The sequence below is a fragment of the Bombus fervidus genome, chromosome 12, assembly GCF_041682495.2.
Source record: "Bombus fervidus isolate BK054 chromosome 12, iyBomFerv1, whole genome shotgun sequence".
NCBI classification, from domain to species: domain Eukaryota; kingdom Metazoa; phylum Arthropoda; class Insecta; order Hymenoptera; family Apidae; genus Bombus; species Bombus fervidus.
The window spans coordinates 2,540,918-2,560,032 of NC_091528.1; the positions used below are offsets into that span (position 1 = coordinate 2,540,918).

Below are 19,115 nucleotides of genomic sequence, written 5' to 3' on the forward strand. Positions count from 1 at the left end.
GCGTAACTTTATTTAACTTTATAAAAGATGTAAGATATAATGTCTATTTGAATATATTCGACTAACTTTGGTAGGCTGTTACCTTCAGTTTCGTCACGGTTGAGATTGTACTCTGCTCCCAAGAGATTGGTTGAATCATTTTATTTAATTCACATCACACACACTACAAGAAATATTTATAAAAAAGAACAATATTTTGCACTAAATAACACAACTTACAATACAATTTCAATTAATTGAATGACGCCGATTGAAATATGTCAAAAAACCCAGGTTCTTAACTCCATGGAAGCGCGCAATATTTCGATAATTCAAATCAGTTCGATATATCGCATAGATCGATACCGAGTTGAATGCTTTCTATGCTTACTCTATTCCGTATGATGGAGACGATTTTGAAAGTTAATTAAAAATATATTTAAATACTCAAATAACTAACATCTAACAAACATATTTTTAAATAAATAAATATTTAAATAAATTTGAAATATATTTTTATATTCAAAAAAATAATAATATTAACGTCGTGTTCAATACAAGAGGAAAATATTTCGTTTATATTTCCAAATATTCAGTATCGATGGACTATTTTTATTGATTCTGTTTTAGCACAAAATTGATCAATCAACATGTTTAGTTTGGTTTCTAAGTAACCATTCGTGATTGTACTGTATAGGTGTGAGTGACAAGTATTTCCAGGAAAAATTATTCAATTATTAAGATAGGCGCTAGTTATCAGATGCAACTTGCCCGGTGTAACCATATCTTTAATCATATACTCTATTTATTATATTTTATATACTTTCTCAATTAGATATGGATAACCATTTAACGAACCACGATAACGAACGGGAGGTGAGAATCATTATAATTTTATTACTTCAAGTAGTACCAGTGTCTTTGGTAATACCTAATTTTTGGTAAATCTAATGAATATGAACTTCTATTTGCTTTGATTTGTTACATGTTTGTAGGCGCCAAAATATCAGAACACTTATCGTCTAAATGCTTACAATCCTTTTAAAATAGATCCAGTGGATAAGATTGTAAAGACGATAATGATAACTAAATTAGAAGATATCTCTTATAATGCTGTGGAGTGTCTGAAGCTTTGTGAGTTAGTAGCCACTGAAATTAGAGAAAAAATTAAAATCTTGAACTTCGATAGGTAATTATCTTCTTATTGTTGATACACTTTATCTTAATAAATTCAGTAATTTTTATATATTTTAATGATTACATTTATATCCAGATATAAAATCGTAGTCAATGTGACCATCATAGAAAAAGCAAATCAATCTATACAATCATCTATAGGCTTTCTTTGGGACGCTGGAAAAGACAATTACTCCACATTTACATACGGAGCTCGAACTTTTCATGCCTATTGTTGTGTATTTGGTCTTTATTGTGAATAAGTTGAACTATCACCTTCTTAGTAATTTTTCGCTCTTATTGCCTACCAAACTAGGTACAGTCGGTCTCGAAAATATTCGAACACTACCATAACTTTGACTTCTATGTACTATATCTGAAACAGATGAAGATAAGACAACAAAAATGTTTTACGATATATTGAAGTATAATATATATATGTCAAAATGAAAAAAAATTTTGACTTCAAAAAAAAAAAAAAAAAAAATGAATTGAACCGTAGAATTGATAAAAAAACAACAATAAACACTAAGGAAAAATGATAAATTCAGTTAATAGAATAATAAAATACAGCGTCGGTTACTAATAGAAAATAATCAATATACTAAACTGCTTAAAACATGTTATTGAACAAAAGGGATGTCACATAAAATATTGAACTTTTATAAAAGAATTGCCATTTTAGTTTTTTACCTTGAGTTATAAAGTGTCCGAATATTTTCGAGACTGATTATATGTTAATATTTATTCACGACGAAATTAAAATTTGAACAATGTTTTCTTGATTTTCATCAGATCATACATTTTCCATGTGGTATTGACGTTAATGAGTGATAGATTTTTATCAATAATTGCGGAAATAGCAAGAACATGTAATAATAATAAGAATCAACTCTGTTGATGTGTATGGATACAGTGATTTAAACACACCTTTGTTTATCTCTACCGATTGCGTACTCAAGAGAATTATTGTCATAATTTATTTAAAGCTAGACACGATATTTTTTCTAATTATCATTTGCAATTGCCAGGTTCAAATCATACAAGTATTTATCGCAACACGACGATCAATAAAATCAAAGATTTTCATTTACCTTGTTGCTGTTATGGTTTTTATGATTCTATAGTTTATTGATATAGGTATATCAATAACCAGGTGCTTTTTTAATGTTACGTTAATCTCGTGCGTTGCTTATCCAAGGTAATCTAATCTAGTTTGAGTAAAATAAGATCTTTTAGCTTGATATGAATTAGTATACAACAAATTTATCGATTGCAGTTTCTTTTTCAACAAGTATATTCGTTAACAATTAAAAATGCTATGCTATAAAAATGTTTTGCTTCGTTGAAATGCATTTCCTCTTTAGTATTAGAATATTACAGAAATAAAAGTCATTGATCGTAAATTATTAAAACATAATTATAACCGTCGATAATTGATGTAAAAGAAATGCTGTCGATATACGTATGTACTATCACAAATTGTTGATGTTGAAGTGATCGACACTTCTAGGAGAAATCTACATTTGATCTTCGGTTTTCTCGAGCGCCGAGGTCATCAATAGCGCATAGACAAAAGAATGCGTCGACGACAGACCATAAGCGGCACACGTGTGACGTTGGCTTCAGCGTTCTTTTAGTCTCAGGGTAACATTGCTAGCGTGCGGATCTGGACCAGCTTACATTGTATTCCACAAATTGTACTTTATATTCACAATAAATATATACTTTCAATACCTTCCAATTTACCCACGAATTTCTTTGATTTCCACATACATCGAATAACCTTAACAGTTAATACAAAATACAAAGTTTATACAGATGATTTTCCATGACATACGCAGACTGAATTGTTTTATTTAAGGTAGGTTTTATAAAACCAGTTGCCAAACCGGTTATCAGCCATCAAAACATTTTACCCGTTGAATTTTCTGTATGATCGACTTTCTGATCGATACATATATACGAATTACATTATACCTTTTTTATATGCAGTCTATTAGCAATTTGAATATATATTCGGAAATACTAAACCTCGTAAAGCATTATAACCTGAGGCTACTGATAAGACGTAGTCGAGGCAGTTCCTTCATATAAAAGAGAGGAACGCATAGTTAGTAACATTTGTATCGCACAACTGGAGTAAGTGAATAGCAGAGTTTAAACGTGAGTTTGTTTGAACGTACGTACCTACTATACAAAATTTACATTCCATAGTTGCCTTCGTATGATAATTTTACTTTTTGTTTCAAATACTATTCGGTTCCACCTTTTGTGAAATAACGTACATATGATTTACATAACGTTTTTAGATGCATACGTTCTTCCTAAAATGTATCGTAACTTATGTAACATATGTTTTAAATTATTCACTGTGTACTTATCCCATTTTAGATTACAGACACAGCATACACAGCATGCAGTTCTTTCGCAAAGGAAGTATGTCGAGAGTAAACATTTTTGCGATATTAATTGCACTTTTTTGTTTGACAAACGAGTTAGTTTTAAGCGATAGTAATTATTGTTATTCCGACGATGAACATCCCTATCTACGCGCTGGTACGAAGACGGCTTACGAAGTCGAACATGGCTTAATTAAAAATACTACTCTTCCAAGTAAGTAATTGCAGACTGTCACTTATGATACATAATGTATTATAACATGAATAGAATAAATAGTATCGTAACTTCTAATATATTTTGTTCTCCTTTGCTTATTTATAACTGGACTAAGCGGTCGCACGATCATTAGTGAGGCAAAAGAATAAGAAAGTTGTGTGATTACAGAACAACTCTTGCACTGATACTTCTTACTTCTGCTTCTTATTTTATACATTATATATTTTTTTACTGCTTCTTTCCTTAGATTGCAAGCCAGTCCAAATTTGGATGTTAATTAGGCACGGAACTCGCAATCCTGGAAAGGACCAGATCAAAAACATGAAACATAATTTGCCAAAACTTCAAAGTAGCATCATCGAGAATCATGAAAAATATGGAAGTAAGATCCTCGAAAGATCTTTTTGTCAGTTCATAATAACTTTCCGTTTTCGTATAACACGATGTATTTGTAGATGGTAGTTTATGCCAGAAGGACTTAGAGAAACTAAAAATGTGGAAGTTAGATCCAAATCTTAAAAAACACCGATCCAAGTATTTGACAACTCAAGGTGAAAAAGATTTATCATCGCTTGGTGCACGGTTTAAAGATTATTTCCCGGAACTTTTGCAATCCTATCCGGTTGATACTTTAAAGCAAATATACAAAGTAAGCCTTTAACGCGTAATGTTTAAGTACTTAAACATTATCTAAGTAATTGGATGACAATCGATTCATTTAACTTTGATATATGTATAGTTTAGGTCGACAGATCTACAACGAACTATAGCTAGTATGGAAAATTTTATTAATGGGCTCTTCGGTAATGTAACCATCGACAACACGGTGGTAGTACCAACTTCTGAGGATACTCTGTTACAGGTTGATAAAAATATTGATACTAATCATCGATCATTAAAATAGCATTTTTTCGTATGAGAATATACCTACCTCGTTTTTAGTATTATAAAATTTGCAAGGCATGGTTGGAACGAGTGCATAATTCGACAGACAAGTCCGAAGTTGATAAATTTTTAGATAGTTCATCATTCAGAGAAATAATCGGCAATGTTAGTCGGCGACTTGGCTTTTCGAACAGCCTCTCTTTCGGTATAAAATATTATTCCACGAGAATCTGAATAAATTTATTTCTCGTATTAATTATTATCAGCGAAAATTGATTGATCAACTTGATTTAGATGATGTTTTAATTATGTACACTGCATGCATTTTTGAAAATGCTTGGTACGTAAATGAAAGATCTCCCTGGTGTGCCGCTTTTACAAAGCACGAAGATGAACTATTCGAGTACGAAGAGGATCTGTATTATTATTACCACGCCGGTTACGGTGAAGAAATGAGCAGTGCCATTGGATGTCCACCGTTACAGGACATGTTTAATCGTTTTAGGTAAGCGTCAGTGTTGTTAATATAAATACTACAAATACTGCGTTAAGGTACATTGCTGATATTTTAGAAAATTGGAGAACGAAGACTTAAGCGAAGAACCACAAGGCATTTTTTATTTCACTCATAGTACGGCGCTTCAGTTGCTTTTAACAACGATGGGGGTTGCAAAAGACTCGGTACCTTTGAAAGCTTCGAACTTTGAAAATATGAGAAACAGAAAGTGGAATAGTTCCCGTCTGGCGCCGTTCGCTGCAAATCTTGCAGCCATTTTCTATAGGTACGTCAAGGATTATTTTGGATTTTGTTCTCATATTTCAGCTACTCAGATCGATTTATTCTTTTCTCGCGTTAAAACTGCTTTCAGGTGCGATTCGTCGAATAAAGTTAGGTTTTACTTAAACGAGAAAGCTTTAGATTACGAAGGTTGTGAATTGGGCGTATGCGATTGGGAATATTTGAAGGAGAAAATGGGACCCAACGCGTTCGACTGTAACACAGATTTTTGTAAATCTGATAAAACAAAATGATATATTACATGTAACGTAGAATCTTATTTTATTATTAATGGTATTAATAGTAAGCGTTACGCAAAAGACAACAATGAAGTAATTTAATAGCAGGAGTGATTCCGTAGTGATTACGTAGATTATCGTATGTGCTTTTGTCAGGAATTGTGTTGAAGAAATTACAGTCTGACAACCTGTACGTATATGTTCGAAGCAACGAGGCTAGACGACCTTATATTACTGTCATATAAGCTGGCGTGATGAACGATATGCTCATATATGACACCTTCAAATTTAATCACGTTTACTTGATATTATCAGAAAAATCTTTATACATATTTGTTTAACTTCGAAAGAGATAGCGGAGTAATAATATTTATTATTATTTGTTATTCTATTTTATTTGCCATCTGTAATTACTACTGTATTACTACGTAATTACTGTACTCTATTTAAATACATAAATATAATCTACGTGCTGCGTGAAATCAGAATATTAGAATTAATGTATTTATACTTGAATATCCATTTTACACATATCTATCTCCCGAGTTAATTGGTTAATCAATTACGCGTTGGTCATTTTAATTCGCAGATTTATGATTATAATTTATTGATTTGTGATTTATAATTCATTGTCGATATTTAAATACATTCTACAGTATTAATAAATATTCTCGTAGAACGTAATTACTTCTTCGGTTCCAGTGACTATAGCTTTAGCAGAGTACAAAATGTATAGACTGCACACATACGAATCAACGAAGCTTGACGACCTTATGTCAGTGGCACCTGGAATACCGTGACCAATGCTGGTCAGCAGGGGTGTGCGTTTAAACGTCGTAACGAATGATAATCTGATGCCTGAAATACTTGAAAAAAATTTCAATCTAGTTTTTTCAGTAGTTTACCTTCAATCTTCCAAGCAGTTCCTCAGAATATGAAAGAAAGATTTTTAACGATACCAATAATTTATTTCTAGAGTCTTGTAAACGTTCGTAATACGTCCATATGTGTCGTGACGAAAAATAAACTATTATAGCAGGTTATTTTAGCGGAACTTAGGGGGACTTGTTTCCCCAGGTTCTTATTGATTGCGCGTGCTCAAAGTGACGGACCTTTACGATTTTATAGAACGCATGAAACACTACGTTGGGCCAACGAAGGTTCAAAGGCTACAAACCGTAATACACAATTCGCGGGGTCTATCGCTGAAACTATACGACTTTTACACGCTAGGAGCAACGAAGCTCGACGACCTTACGGCAGTGCCACACGAGCTGCCGCCTCGAAAGGTGGTCGCGATCGGCATACAAACAACTACTACGCGCATTTCATGGTATTGTCACAGTTGACTTGTATTTTAAACAGTGATATAGTGCCTCAGACAGTGATTCATGCGCAAATCCTTGATATTGCTAGAGAATCCGTGGAATCTATCGTCGAAGATCGATCGTTCCAAGCGCCGCGTCGGGTCGTGAAGTTCTGAAACTTGGTCGTGCAATCTTCGTATAAAAAATATAGAAAAAAAAAAAAAAAAAAAGAAAGAACACCAAAACTTATTGATAAAAGTTGAATCATCGCATCGAATGGTTTTCGTGTCGTTTTAGTTCGAAGAATGAGAAGAAAACGATCATAAGTTTTAGCGAAAGATCGATTGTGTTGAAGTGTTTATGAAACATTGATACGATCTCATTTGCCCAGAATTGCAGAGGGCAAAGCACTCTACCGATTGAGGAAAAGTGAACAATACTGTCGGTCGCACTCTCTCTTTTCAGGTCTATAAACCCGTACTCTATTTAATGCGCTTGAACAGGACGTAAAGAATACGGTAATTTCTTAATGAGTATGAAAAATTCCTATTGAGAAATAATTCCAATAATACTATAATTTTAGTAATTTCTTGAACAATTCTTTCGATAAATTTTTGTTCTTATAGTAAGATTAGTATAATCATTTTGATTTCTGATAATTTTATGATTGTACATTTTCGTAACAAGATTTAAAAAATAATATTTTTGCGTTATATCTATGATAAAATGGCCCCTCAACGAAATAAAAATTATGTGAGGCAGGTCGTGAAAGCAGTGCGAATGAAACGCTGCGGCGAAATTCATTTCATTCAACTTTCGATGGAATGCCGCTTACACATCTAGGAGGAATTTCATTTGAATAAATAAGCTCGTCTGTGAATAATTAAATTGTTGAATAGTAACAGTACGGATCGCTAACCGTGACGCCGACGTCCTACTTTTGTTCTCAATTATCAACAAAAAATTACAGTTCATCGATGTTTATTGAATAAAAACAATCTGTTTTAGTTTGTTTTACTTTCCTTCCGATTAACATTAGACAATTGATACTGAATCGGTATCAAGTGCTAATATTCGTTCGTGTGGACATTTATTTTATTCATTTCATATTTCATGTTGGTATGCGTATATTAATAAGGTGAAAAAAATATCTCACATTTTAAAATTGAAATTACGGAAAGAAACTGTGTTCCATCGGAATGTGGCAAAAGAATAAGCGTGTAACGTAATACGTTGAGGTTTTCCGGAAGAATCAAATCGGTACCAGGCTTACACGAGACTTGGCACTTGCGGACACAAGAAATTGACAATAAGTAGGCCAAGTAGACTTATTACACTAAGAGAAGGCTTTGCTAATCAAGCCACTACCAATTTCGTTATCGTCAATCTAACTTACTCTTGAATTACTCTTCCAGCAGCCTCCCGCCTTCATAGGTTCTCCGCGAATCATTGCACATTTTATTTTACAATTTATATTTCGGAAATTACGTTTAAACATCTATATGGATCATTCAAGAATTATATTCCTATAAATTTCGTATCTTTGTCTAACTTCTTTCACGGTATTAACATTAATTTTTATTTATATAAGTACAGTCTTAACTGTTGCTTATTGAAGCAACATTGAGACATGCAAAACGAATTTTAATAAAAGTCGGCGCGTAAAGAATTAACAACTGTCGATGTAAATTTCGAAGACGAATATCGATAAAAACAGAACAAATGTTACTTTAAATTCGGCCGCAAAAATAGTAACCGTACAGTAAAGACTAGAACTTCACCAGAACCTGTTCTTACACGCGAATTATGCAATATATGTAGCTGTTCATACGCGTAATGCGTGAACACATCTTAACTTTCACATTCACGTGCATGTTCTACATCTATCCTTAACCTTGGTAGGCGAATATCTATTGCGCGTACGTATTACAATTCCTTTCACATAATAGAATCGGAAAATCCAAGACCAGATTAAACATTAAACCGATACCCTAAATCCTATGACGTTCCATAAATATTCAAATCAAAGCAGACAGTCTTCGACTTATCTTTAAATCGAAAGTTTATTAAATGTAGTGTCTGTTGATAAATTTATCGGTATTGTGTATTTATCGATTATATGAACCTTAAGATAACAAGGATAATTTCCTACTTATGTATCTGCATTTAACCATGAAAAATAATAAAAAAGGAAGAGATGAATAAATATCCTGTTGGTTACATAAGATCTATTTTACGTATAGTTGATCGTAGATAATTCGTAAAGCCGGTAGTAAAGTAACATGTGACATCAGCACAGGAAAATGTAGGTTTACTGCTTGCTGTACTTCAATGAAACAAAGCATTTTATGCATTCCGAGAGTTATAGAACGAGAGTTATTTGTAGCTGTTTTACGTTTCTTCGCGACTAAAGGGATCAAAATTAGTATCATATTATTAGGCTTGTAAATTAATTCGGTGATTACTTAAACAAAATTCAAATTTTATGCTCGAATCACGTAATGTAGGTTTAGCCAGCAGAATAATTTCCATTCTTCGTGTGAAATTTCATATACATTGGTAACATCTCTTTAAGATTACTATGAAATATTACAAATATTAAAATTAAAAATAAAATTATGAAAATTTTAGAATCTTGCTAAAGAAAAAAAAGATATATATATATATAAGATTACCTCTTCCTTGTTGCAGATCAAAGAGAAAAACTTTAAAAATGAATACATACGTACTATTCTTGACTTTCTTAATTAGTCACGTTTACGCGCGTGACGGTGACTCTTGTTTTGCGGACGAAGATGATCCATATTTATATATGGCCACTAAAACTGCCTACCATTTTGTCCACGCCGGTAAAACTCGGTTTCAAGATGTACCCAGTGAGTATTCGTATCATTTTTCCATTAAACTTCTCATTTAGTAAGAAGCTTCTCAATTTTCAATCGACTTATAGACTGTCATGCAGAGCAAATTTGGATGTTTGCTACACACGGTACACGATGCCCGTCTGAAACGGAGGATATCGAAATGCAAAAATTAACGGAACTACAGACTGAGATTATTAGCAATCATGAAGCTCGAAACAGTGAGTTTGGCATATTTTTTCATTTCACAAGGAGGAAATCAACAGACGATTAGATTAAAATTGGAATAAAAGCAAGTCCCAAATTATCTACCATTTAGATTAAAATATTCATACGTCTGTACGTGTGACCGCGTTTCAGTATTCATTGGAAAAATTCCGAGAAGGAGGTGTTCCCGTTAAAGCAAACGCAAGTAAACCAGTTAAACTCTAATTCGGGTCATTGACACTTTTTCGTATCGATCTTCGCCACGCGTCGTTTTACATATTGATCAATAGTCCAGCGGTTAACCCTAGATTTATCGAGTTCATGCATAAATTCGTCCCTTTGAATTGGAACACGTCTGATTTTGAGCTATTAATCCATCGGGAACCTAAAAATTCACTTTCTACATCAGCGGATCGATCTTCGCTCGTTCAACTTTCGAAATATACGCTCTTCGACAATCTTCTTTTTCACAGATGGCCGTATGTGCATCAGAGATTTAGAAAATTTAAAGAGATGGAAACCGGACGGGTACCTCGCAATCGAAAGAGCGGAAGTTTTGACACCGCAAGGTGTGGAAGATATGAGATTGCTTGCGAGACGATTGCAAAGCAATTTTCCGCAGCTTCTTCAACCAATCGACGAAAATATAACGGCGGAAAATTATGTGGTATACATTACGATCGATCCTACTAAGAATATGAAAATTTACCAATTTCATTAAGTTGGAAAATATTAATTTTAGTTTAAAACGACCGATGCACGCGAAAGCAGCATGAGTTACTTTATGGAGGGACTGTTTGGTGACAGACAAGCGGTGGATGCAGAAGAAGTTGCCATAAATGATACTCTGCTTACAGTGAGTGTATTATTTCCCATACATAATAAGGAATAGTGGTAATATACAAGTTGCAATATATAAACGTTATACGTATTCATAATGATTTGGAAATTTGTGAAGAAAATTTTCTCTAGATATTGCATAGACAGATCCTGATATTTATCTCGCTTTTCCTTTTTCCTTTAAATACACTTGTACTATTTTTTAGCGAGCTCTTCAAATTGTACCATTTCAAGAAATCGAAATCTAATTTTAAGTTTAATCTAATTCAATTTTAATTTAACTTTATCTGTATCAGATGTATAAATCCTGCAACATGTGGAATAATGGTCCTAGTAATACTACCATCGAAGAAGTAATTATGTTCGAAGAAGGAGTGCAGTTTAAAAATCTGATACAGAATGTCAGTCAGAGTCTTGGATTTTTGTACGATATTTCCAAAGGTAAGCTCGACAGTTCAGAAACAAAAAAATGTCTAGTATTTTTCATTCGTTTTATCGACGTCTTGTCTCGTTTTTCAGAATCAATTCTAACGATGTACAATATGTGCCGTTACGAAAAGGCCTGGACAGTGACGAAACTTTCTCCTTGGTGTGCTGTTTTCAGTAAAGAAGAACTTCGTGTGCTAGAGTATCGCGAAGATCTCTACTATTATTACAAGGCCGGATATGGACGTGAAATCAATGCGCAGCTAGGATGTACCCTTTTGCAAGACATGATGAATCACTTTTGGTAATTTCATTTTTTTGTCTTTATTTCAATGAAGTTTCTATCTGCTTTGACATAGTGTACAATATCTATTATCGCTTCGTAAGCTGTCGTCTCTCAATATCAACGAGCGTATCAATATTGTAGGAGAGTGGAACAAAATGGAGAATCTAACGAACCTAAAGGCATATTCTACTTCGGCGATATCATAAGTCTGCAGAATCTCTTGACCACATTGAATATTAATAAGGATCAAACGCAACTGACGGCTCTTAATTACAAAGATATGGCGAAACGTCACTGGCGAACCTCTTTCATGTCGTCCTTCGCTGCGAATCTTGTCGCTGTATTTTACAGGTAATGACATATTATCGAATTAAATTGAAACATTAATCCCTACAAATAAAACATAATGTAAATTTTCCTTCTAAATTGTTTATGTATTAGCCGATATTGCGTTACATCGTTAAATAAGAACAGCGCCCTAAAATCGTAAGATCACAAACGTTTGTGGTAAATTGACTACACTTGATCACAGAGTATTTCTATTTTTATTCACAGATGCGACATCACTAGTCAACCAAACAAAGTAATGTTTTACTTGGCTGAGAAACTGGTCATGCTCGACGGATGTGATGTTGGTCTCTGCGATTGGGAATATTTCAAGCAGAAGTTCAATCCAATGCTTAAACATTGCGATCTTAATGTTTGCTGGAACGGAAGTGGTGCCACCACTTACGCTACCAATTTCTTCCTCGTCCTTCTTTCATGCTTCTCTCAAGTCTTTATTAGAAAGTAGAAAGGAAACAGGTGTATGCGTGTTGTCGATGTTCGTAATTTAGAGAAGACGCATAATATGTTGAACGTAACGCGTATAAAATTAACTATTATTATGGCTATTAAAATAAGATTATTCCAAGCATTCAACATTTCACTGCGCTTTCAAATCGCCAAAAAGTGTATATTTAATGTCTTTTATTCCTGTTCTACCGCTCTATACGTAATTTATATGCATTTATTGTTGTTTATTGTCATCGTCATTTGTTTATATATCGTAAATATGTACTCGTATAAGTGGAATATTATTTAAATTATCTTTCTTCCTAATGATGTCCGTCCGACTCGTGATGACTACGCATAAGTATAAACATAATGCACAATTACCGTCACATTGTTGCTTAGAATTCTCTCTCAGACTTTCTCAAATCTCACGGTAAAAGTAAGAGCAACGTGTTTCTATACGCTTAATAAATGTAGAAGATTCAAATATCAAAAAGGCCTTTCTTCGTACATTGTATTTGCGTACTCGAATTACTTTCTAAATAAATTATGAACAAATAAATTACTGATATATGTATACCATAAATGCTCGGGCATAATGCTATTTATTTTCACCTTGGCCCATATTGCTGGTAATCATATAAGTTCGGATGATGACAAGTTTAATTATTAATAGTCTCTGTTGTCATCTCGAATAAAGGAAGATGATGTCAAGGAAATAATTGACAGATGTTAAAAACTGTTACGTCTTAATTTAACAAGTTTAACGTTTTGCTGTTTCAAGTTTCTTCGCTCGTGACCTTCGATTAATTTTCCATAATTATTAGCAAACACCTTCATAGTATAAAATGCCAAACCGAGGGTTGTTAATTAGTATAATTTGTCGCCGCCATTGAGCTGCTTGAAAGAGTACAATTGTAGTGAATATATCATAACTGCGGGAAATAACGTATCGTCAAGGATAATTTATACGTTTCTAGGCTATGGTCAATAAAATTTGCAATAGGCGGGCAAATTACCAATAAATGGAAGATATTGTAAGAGTTAATTAAGTACGTCACCGGTCTATTATCTGCGAATGAAATTCGCTAATGAAAAAATCCTATCTTATTAAAATAATTTTCACTTAATCAGTAAATACCATTTAAACAAGAAAGATTTCCTTTCTTCTTTCCATTAATATTATGGATTTAATGCATTCATAATGCATCGAAAAGTTAAGCTGAAATTGTTGTTTAATTAAACATACAAAGAACGGTGCAAATCAACATTGCATAGAATACTAATGAAATTAATACTAAAATACTTTTCTCCATTTGTATGAATTAATCAAATTGACAACGACATATTTGTAATGGCGCATAAAAGCATTTGATAAGTATCATGCCATTAAACGAACTTGTTTTATATATAGTACGAACGTCGTTTATGTACGCTATTGCTGCACTTAAGATAAATGAAATTTTGCGCGAAGGGTTAAGAGGTATAAAGGTGTTTCTTTCAGTCGATTGCAACTCCTATTCTGCGTTTGTAGCTTTGTAGATGTCTTACCTTTGCGTACTTAATCTATGAGAATTAAAGAATCGTTAAATGACAAATAAAAGATTATATCTAAGAACTGCGAGTGAAGTCGTTGCAAGACGTAGCCTTCTTACCATTGACAAATTGTAAGTATACGACATTTTTATTTCTCTAACAACATCAACTTTGATAATTATATCTTTTTAGGACTTCCTTTGTCTCAGTTCATGGAACGTTGTGAAAATCACTATGATGCTACCAGTATATCTACTAATGCTTCAACAGATAAATTATTTGAATTATTTGTCAAGCGTCGAACAAACTATTATAGATGTTCTTCGAAGAATCAAATTTTCGGATGTGCAACTCGTTGTTCAAAGTCCTTACGGAAACAATCTCGAAATAATCAACGAGATCTATAAAATTGTGGCTCAAACTACACCAACGAGTTACATTTCGGTGAACGACTCAGATCCTTTGGGACTGCCATCCTCTCAGGTATCTCAAGCAACGCTGATTTTATACATTTACGTCGCAAAAACTTTACCGAATTTCGAACAAACGGAAAATATCACACGCGCGATCGTGTCCAAGAATCGACCAAAAATTCTGTTGATAACTATGATGGAGGAAGAAGATTGCAACTTTGAACCACTTCTGAAGCAAACGTGGCATAATCATTTGATCGACATAGCGATTTTAGAGTTGTCAAAATTAAATAGACACACAATCGCTACGAAAGTTCACCAGTATAACCCATTTACGAACGTCTACGATCAACGGCCTTATGTTTCGGGTATAGAATTGTTTTCCAATAAAGTGGACAATCTTCATGGTTACCTGATAAGAATAGGCATGCTGAAACGTGCAGGCTATTTATGGTATACGAAAAATTCACAGGGATATCCTGTAATGTATAGAGGCCCGGACGTAAAAGTTATAAGAACACTTGCTCGGATTATGAACTTCACTATCGCAGTATATCCCAGTAAAGACGTATTCGCTGATATAGTCGATGAAAAAATCGATATGATTATTCCGACGTTGTCGCTTTTCGCGGACGCTAATGCTGTAAAATGTGATTTCACTTTACCTTTTGGCTTCGAGAGTTGGTGTCCAGTAGTGCCGGTTAAATACAAATCCAATCATGCCGAGATACGCTGTTTAATCGGAATCGCCACAAATTTCTGTGTTCTCCTTATATTCTGGGGATTATCGGTCGTATTGAAATTTCAATCGGACCTGTGGCAACCATTGAAAATCTTCGGTCTGTTGATAGCTACCACCATCTCATCGAGGCCAAAGAAGACGACGGAAAGAGTTATATTTTTTCTCATTGTACTCGCTTCGTCGATGTATTCGGCGAATCTGTTCATTGATCTGACCAACATAAGCATGAAAGAGGACATCATGATAGATTATAACAGTTACAAGGAGTTGGACGATACTGGATTGACTCCCGTTATTTTGACTGGTCTCTTCAACGTAACTTTCCTCAACGAAGACAAATCTTTTTCTCAGTTAAAGAGAAAAGCTATTCAGATGGATAATGCAGAGAATTGCGTGAATTATTTGGAACAACACAACAATATTACTTGCTTCCTAGAGACGAGAACTACAAACATGATAATATATTCGCATGCACGCGAAGGTAAAAGGGTCCTGAAAACCTGCGAAAAATTGTGTTACGCGAGACCACCGAGTGCGTACTTTTTGAAAAAACATTTACCGTATAGAGAGCAATTTGTAAAGATCATAGTACGTTTGGATGCAGCAGGTATTCGCACGAAATGGTTAAACGATTACATCGGTAAATTTCAGCCAAGAAAGACTCACACCATGGAAGTTAAGAGTTCGTACACATCGCCTCTCGCGTGGAATCTGGCTTACATCATATGTAGTGGATTTTTAATGTCGCTTTTAGCATTTTTTGGTGAAATTATAATACACTATCTCCGCCGTGACAAGGAGACGAAAAGATTTTTAAACAGAACGTGAAGTTACACGTATTCGAGACTGTGCGTAGTTGAAATATAAATAGTGGTTTGGAATTCATGTGACTAGAAATATAAGAATTTTTCTTGGAAAAGAATGGCAGAATTTTTCCATTAAGCTCGTTAGTTTTCTTGAACTTTTTATCCTTATTAACTCACGTTGAGCACTTGTTGAACACAAATCTTTGCTTAGTAATATTTAAACAATCTAATATTAGGATCAACTTAATGATCCTGTACTTCAAACTGTGTCTTGAAATGCCAACTTATTTTCAGCATGTTTGACCGCGTTGCGTTGCTGTAAGTTTCGTCTATGAAACTGAATAATCCTAACGATTTAAGTAACGAATATCGATAATCTTATCACTAAAAGCATTTCAAAAAATATATCTTATAACGAACGCGACAAATATTCACCTAATAAAGTCACGTCTCTACGTATAAAATAGCTAAATGTTCAAAATCAATATCCATAACCATTTAGGTACTATTAATAACCAACAATATTCTATGTAACACGTTTTCTCATATGAAATAAAGAACAATTATGATTTCGCCGTCGATAAACCTGACGACGAAGCGTTTGTACGAGTTTTTCGCACTTTTCGTTCTTTCAAAGCCTGAAACGCACGTACTTAAGAGAAGCAGACAGAGAGGGAGAGAGAAAGAGAGAGAGAAGGGTCGCAATTTTAGACGTACGATAAATTCTGCAGTTCCATGAAAACCAAATAAATGCATCTGAAAATGCAGTCGGCCGTAAACGCTATACAAACGGAGGGTTGGATATCGCACTCTCTTTTCCTAGAGTCTCTCCATCGCATATTTTCCCTTCTAGCCCTTGGTTCGTCAGTTTCCCCACGTTCCATTTCCTGTCGCTACCCCCACTGGGAGTTCCGCTCACCGCTGTGAAGCCACGCAGCAAGTAGTCGGTGTACGACCAGTGTCGGGCCAACCGGCAACGTGTGTAGGTGGTACGTTTACCCTCGCGGTTTATTTCGAACTCGTTCGAGTTCCACGAGACGAAACCGGATAACTCGCCAGTGGAAGGAATTCTGCGTCGTCTCGGGCATCGAAACACATCGCCAGACGCAAGAAAGATCGAGGTAAAGTCGGCAGTAGAGCTGGAAGTCCAAATCGTGGTACATGGACACGTGTTGACGAGGTGCCTCGTTGAACAGTCACCCACGCTTTCCTTCCACGCTTATTGTTTCTCTTACGCCATGCCGCATGAATCTTGGTTTCTTCGCTCTCCGCGCCTCGTAATCTCCGCTTTTTACGCCACGACGACTACGACGCGGCTGCTTTGACTTTATTTTTGATGTTGCCCACCTCGCGGACACCGATCCGTGGCTAAACGTGTGGCTGCCGCGAAATTTCATGTCGGTTCACGTGTCGATCGTTTGTGTTACGAGGTTTGTTTAATCGGAAACGTACATGGAGAGGAGATTTGTTGGAACACGATTTCAACGGAAACGTAACACCAGCACCGCTGCTACAGTATACAGTACTTATTCCGTTTTAAACCATGCAGTATGCAATTTTAAACCATCTATGTTACTGTTTTTATAGTGGTAATTATATATTGTTTTTATCAAACATTTTCACACGTTCTCATACGTGGATTGTAGATGTTTATGCATATTCATAATTTTATAATTATTATGCTAATGCTGTAACGAGTACTTTATTTTGAATATTTTATACGCTTCTCTATATCATGTATATTCTGTATATTTTTATACAGTTTAAATTTCTCTGAAATGCATAAACAACCGCAGTCCAGTAATATAATACAGCTTCGAGATAATTTTGAAAACATTCCTTCTGTTCTTTGCTTGTCATCAAACGCGGAAAGAATTATGGAATATTGTTTTCTTTCAATTATATAATGCTATGTTTAAACTAATTTAAAGTAACGAAAGAAGGTTTGAGTTTAAGAAAAATTTTATACCATCAGTAACTCAGCAGATCTTATAAAATAGTATCTTCTGGACTAGAAGCTTTTTATGTCAAAAAGTACTGTCATAATGAAAAAATAAAAGTCTGCTTTGGAAAAATTTCATTAAAATTTTGTTGGCCGTCACGAAATAAGTGTTTTGGTACTTCCTAAAATTATTCTGCCAACATCGAGTACTTAAAATGTTGCCTTTTTGTCGCGCGCATTTTATTATTTCAGAGTACATATTTTGTTTGTGAGAACTAACGTCGTCGATCTTTGCGAGGTGGATGCCTTCTCATTCTATTTACAACTTAGTTTCACACTGCGATTCTTAAAATTCGACAAAATATTGCGGATACATTGTTTCTGTTTATGTTGTTATTAGTGTCTAGCTACACCTTTAAATAATTCACGACCAGGCAGAGAATCGATTGGAACATTGGATATACATAAAGAAGTTTATATGTACTTAGAATGCAAAACATTCTCTCGATATTGCAAACAACGATATTCCAATCATTCGAGTTTCGATAATCACGCTCGTACATGGAAATCTTTCCACGAAACTTTTTATCTCTTATCACGTGATAAACGGCAGTTTCGCATGCTACGACTAGCTTTCGTAACTTGCAAATTGACTGCGAGTTGAGTTTGGAATTTTCACCCTAACGTAGCTGTGGAGTATGGGTTCGATATTCGACTGCCCTTGGCTTCCACCCTCTGGCTAAATTCCCTTTATGCATCTTGCGAACCCTACTTCGATCCATACACCGAACCACAATAGCAGGAACTTTTCCTTCGAGCTGTTGAAATCAAAACTAGAAATTTAGCTTCGGAGAGTCGCTGTATCTCGTTTTTATTTGCATTTTACAAATTATTTACTTTACTTAAAATCTATGGAACAATTTGCTGTAATTTAAAAAAAGAAAGATCGTACTTGTTTCTATGTGTATAATTTATGAATGAATCCAGATGTATATCGCGATACGTTATGGTAGTTGAATATCACGCTTCTTTCCACTTTTGTAAATATGAGACATAGATTCTATTCCCGCGGTGGATCCATTAAAAAGTAATACGATTATAATCACGGTATATGTAAAACACATAAATTCTTCTCACAGTGGTTGAGATCGATAATAATCATTATGGTACGGCATTGACACGCTTTTGTTCACTCGACCAGGACTCGTATGAATTTCTCGAACAAATAAAGTGTCATTGAAACGTGTAGTATCAACGCCGTTTTTCTTGACAACAAGCTTTGTAATGCACCTTGAACTT

The 19,115-nt window shown here is 34.5% G+C and overlaps 4 protein-coding genes across 11 annotated transcripts; all 4 read left to right on the plus strand.

Moving 5' to 3' along the window:
• The first annotated feature begins 124 nt into the window (after nt 1–124).
• On the plus strand, nt 125–1,788 carry LOC139993207 (dynein light chain Tctex-type 5). Its single transcript, XM_072014712.1, has 3 exons — nt 125–855; nt 975–1,168; nt 1,253–1,788. Exons 1-3 carry the CDS (start codon nt 817–819, stop codon nt 1,416–1,418), a joined length of 399 nt encoding a protein of 132 aa, XP_071870813.1. The 5' UTR covers nt 125–816; the 3' UTR covers nt 1,419–1,788.
• Nucleotides 1,789–3,104: 1,316 nt separating this feature from the next.
• Nucleotides 3,105–6,164, plus strand: LOC139992991 (multiple inositol polyphosphate phosphatase 1). 4 transcript variants are annotated; one of them, XM_072014339.1, is made up of 9 exons: nt 3,105–3,337; nt 3,550–3,771; nt 4,022–4,156; nt 4,230–4,423; nt 4,514–4,636; nt 4,717–4,864; nt 4,954–5,164; nt 5,232–5,441; nt 5,529–6,164. In XM_072014339.1, the coding sequence occupies exons 2-9, from the start codon at nt 3,573–3,575 to the stop codon at nt 5,689–5,691; spliced, it is 1,383 nt and encodes a 460-aa protein (XP_071870440.1). In that variant the 5' UTR covers nt 3,105–3,337; nt 3,550–3,572; the 3' UTR covers nt 5,692–6,164. The 4 variants fall into 4 exon arrangements, with proteins under 4 accessions (XP_071870440.1, XP_071870441.1, XP_071870438.1 ...); XM_072014340.1 differs by having other exon boundaries at nt 3,105–3,321; XM_072014337.1 differs by having other exon boundaries at nt 3,106–3,341; nt 3,563–3,771.
• Nucleotides 6,165–6,254: 90 nt separating this feature from the next.
• On the plus strand, nt 6,255–12,524 carry LOC139992990 (multiple inositol polyphosphate phosphatase 1). 5 transcript variants are annotated; one of them, XM_072014331.1, is made up of 9 exons: nt 6,255–7,501; nt 9,675–9,859; nt 9,934–10,065; nt 10,525–10,718; nt 10,794–10,907; nt 11,188–11,332; nt 11,411–11,621; nt 11,745–11,954; nt 12,159–12,524. In XM_072014331.1, exons 2-9 carry the CDS (start codon nt 9,697–9,699, stop codon nt 12,394–12,396), a joined length of 1,407 nt encoding a protein of 468 aa, XP_071870432.1. In that variant the 5' UTR covers nt 6,255–7,501; nt 9,675–9,696; the 3' UTR covers nt 12,397–12,524. The 5 variants fall into 5 exon arrangements, with proteins under 5 accessions (XP_071870432.1, XP_071870433.1, XP_071870435.1 ...); XM_072014332.1 differs by having other exon boundaries at nt 6,255–7,009; XM_072014334.1 differs by lacking the exon at nt 6,255–7,501 and adding an exon at nt 7,596–8,296.
• A 101-nt stretch (nt 12,525–12,625) lies between these two features.
• Nucleotides 12,626–16,340, plus strand: LOC139992989 (uncharacterized). Its single transcript, XM_072014330.1, has 2 exons — nt 12,626–14,044; nt 14,106–16,340. Exon 2 carries the CDS (start codon nt 14,148–14,150, stop codon nt 15,894–15,896), a length of 1,749 nt encoding a protein of 582 aa, XP_071870431.1. The 5' UTR covers nt 12,626–14,044; nt 14,106–14,147; the 3' UTR covers nt 15,897–16,340.
• Nucleotides 16,341–19,115: the final 2,775 nt, after the last annotated feature.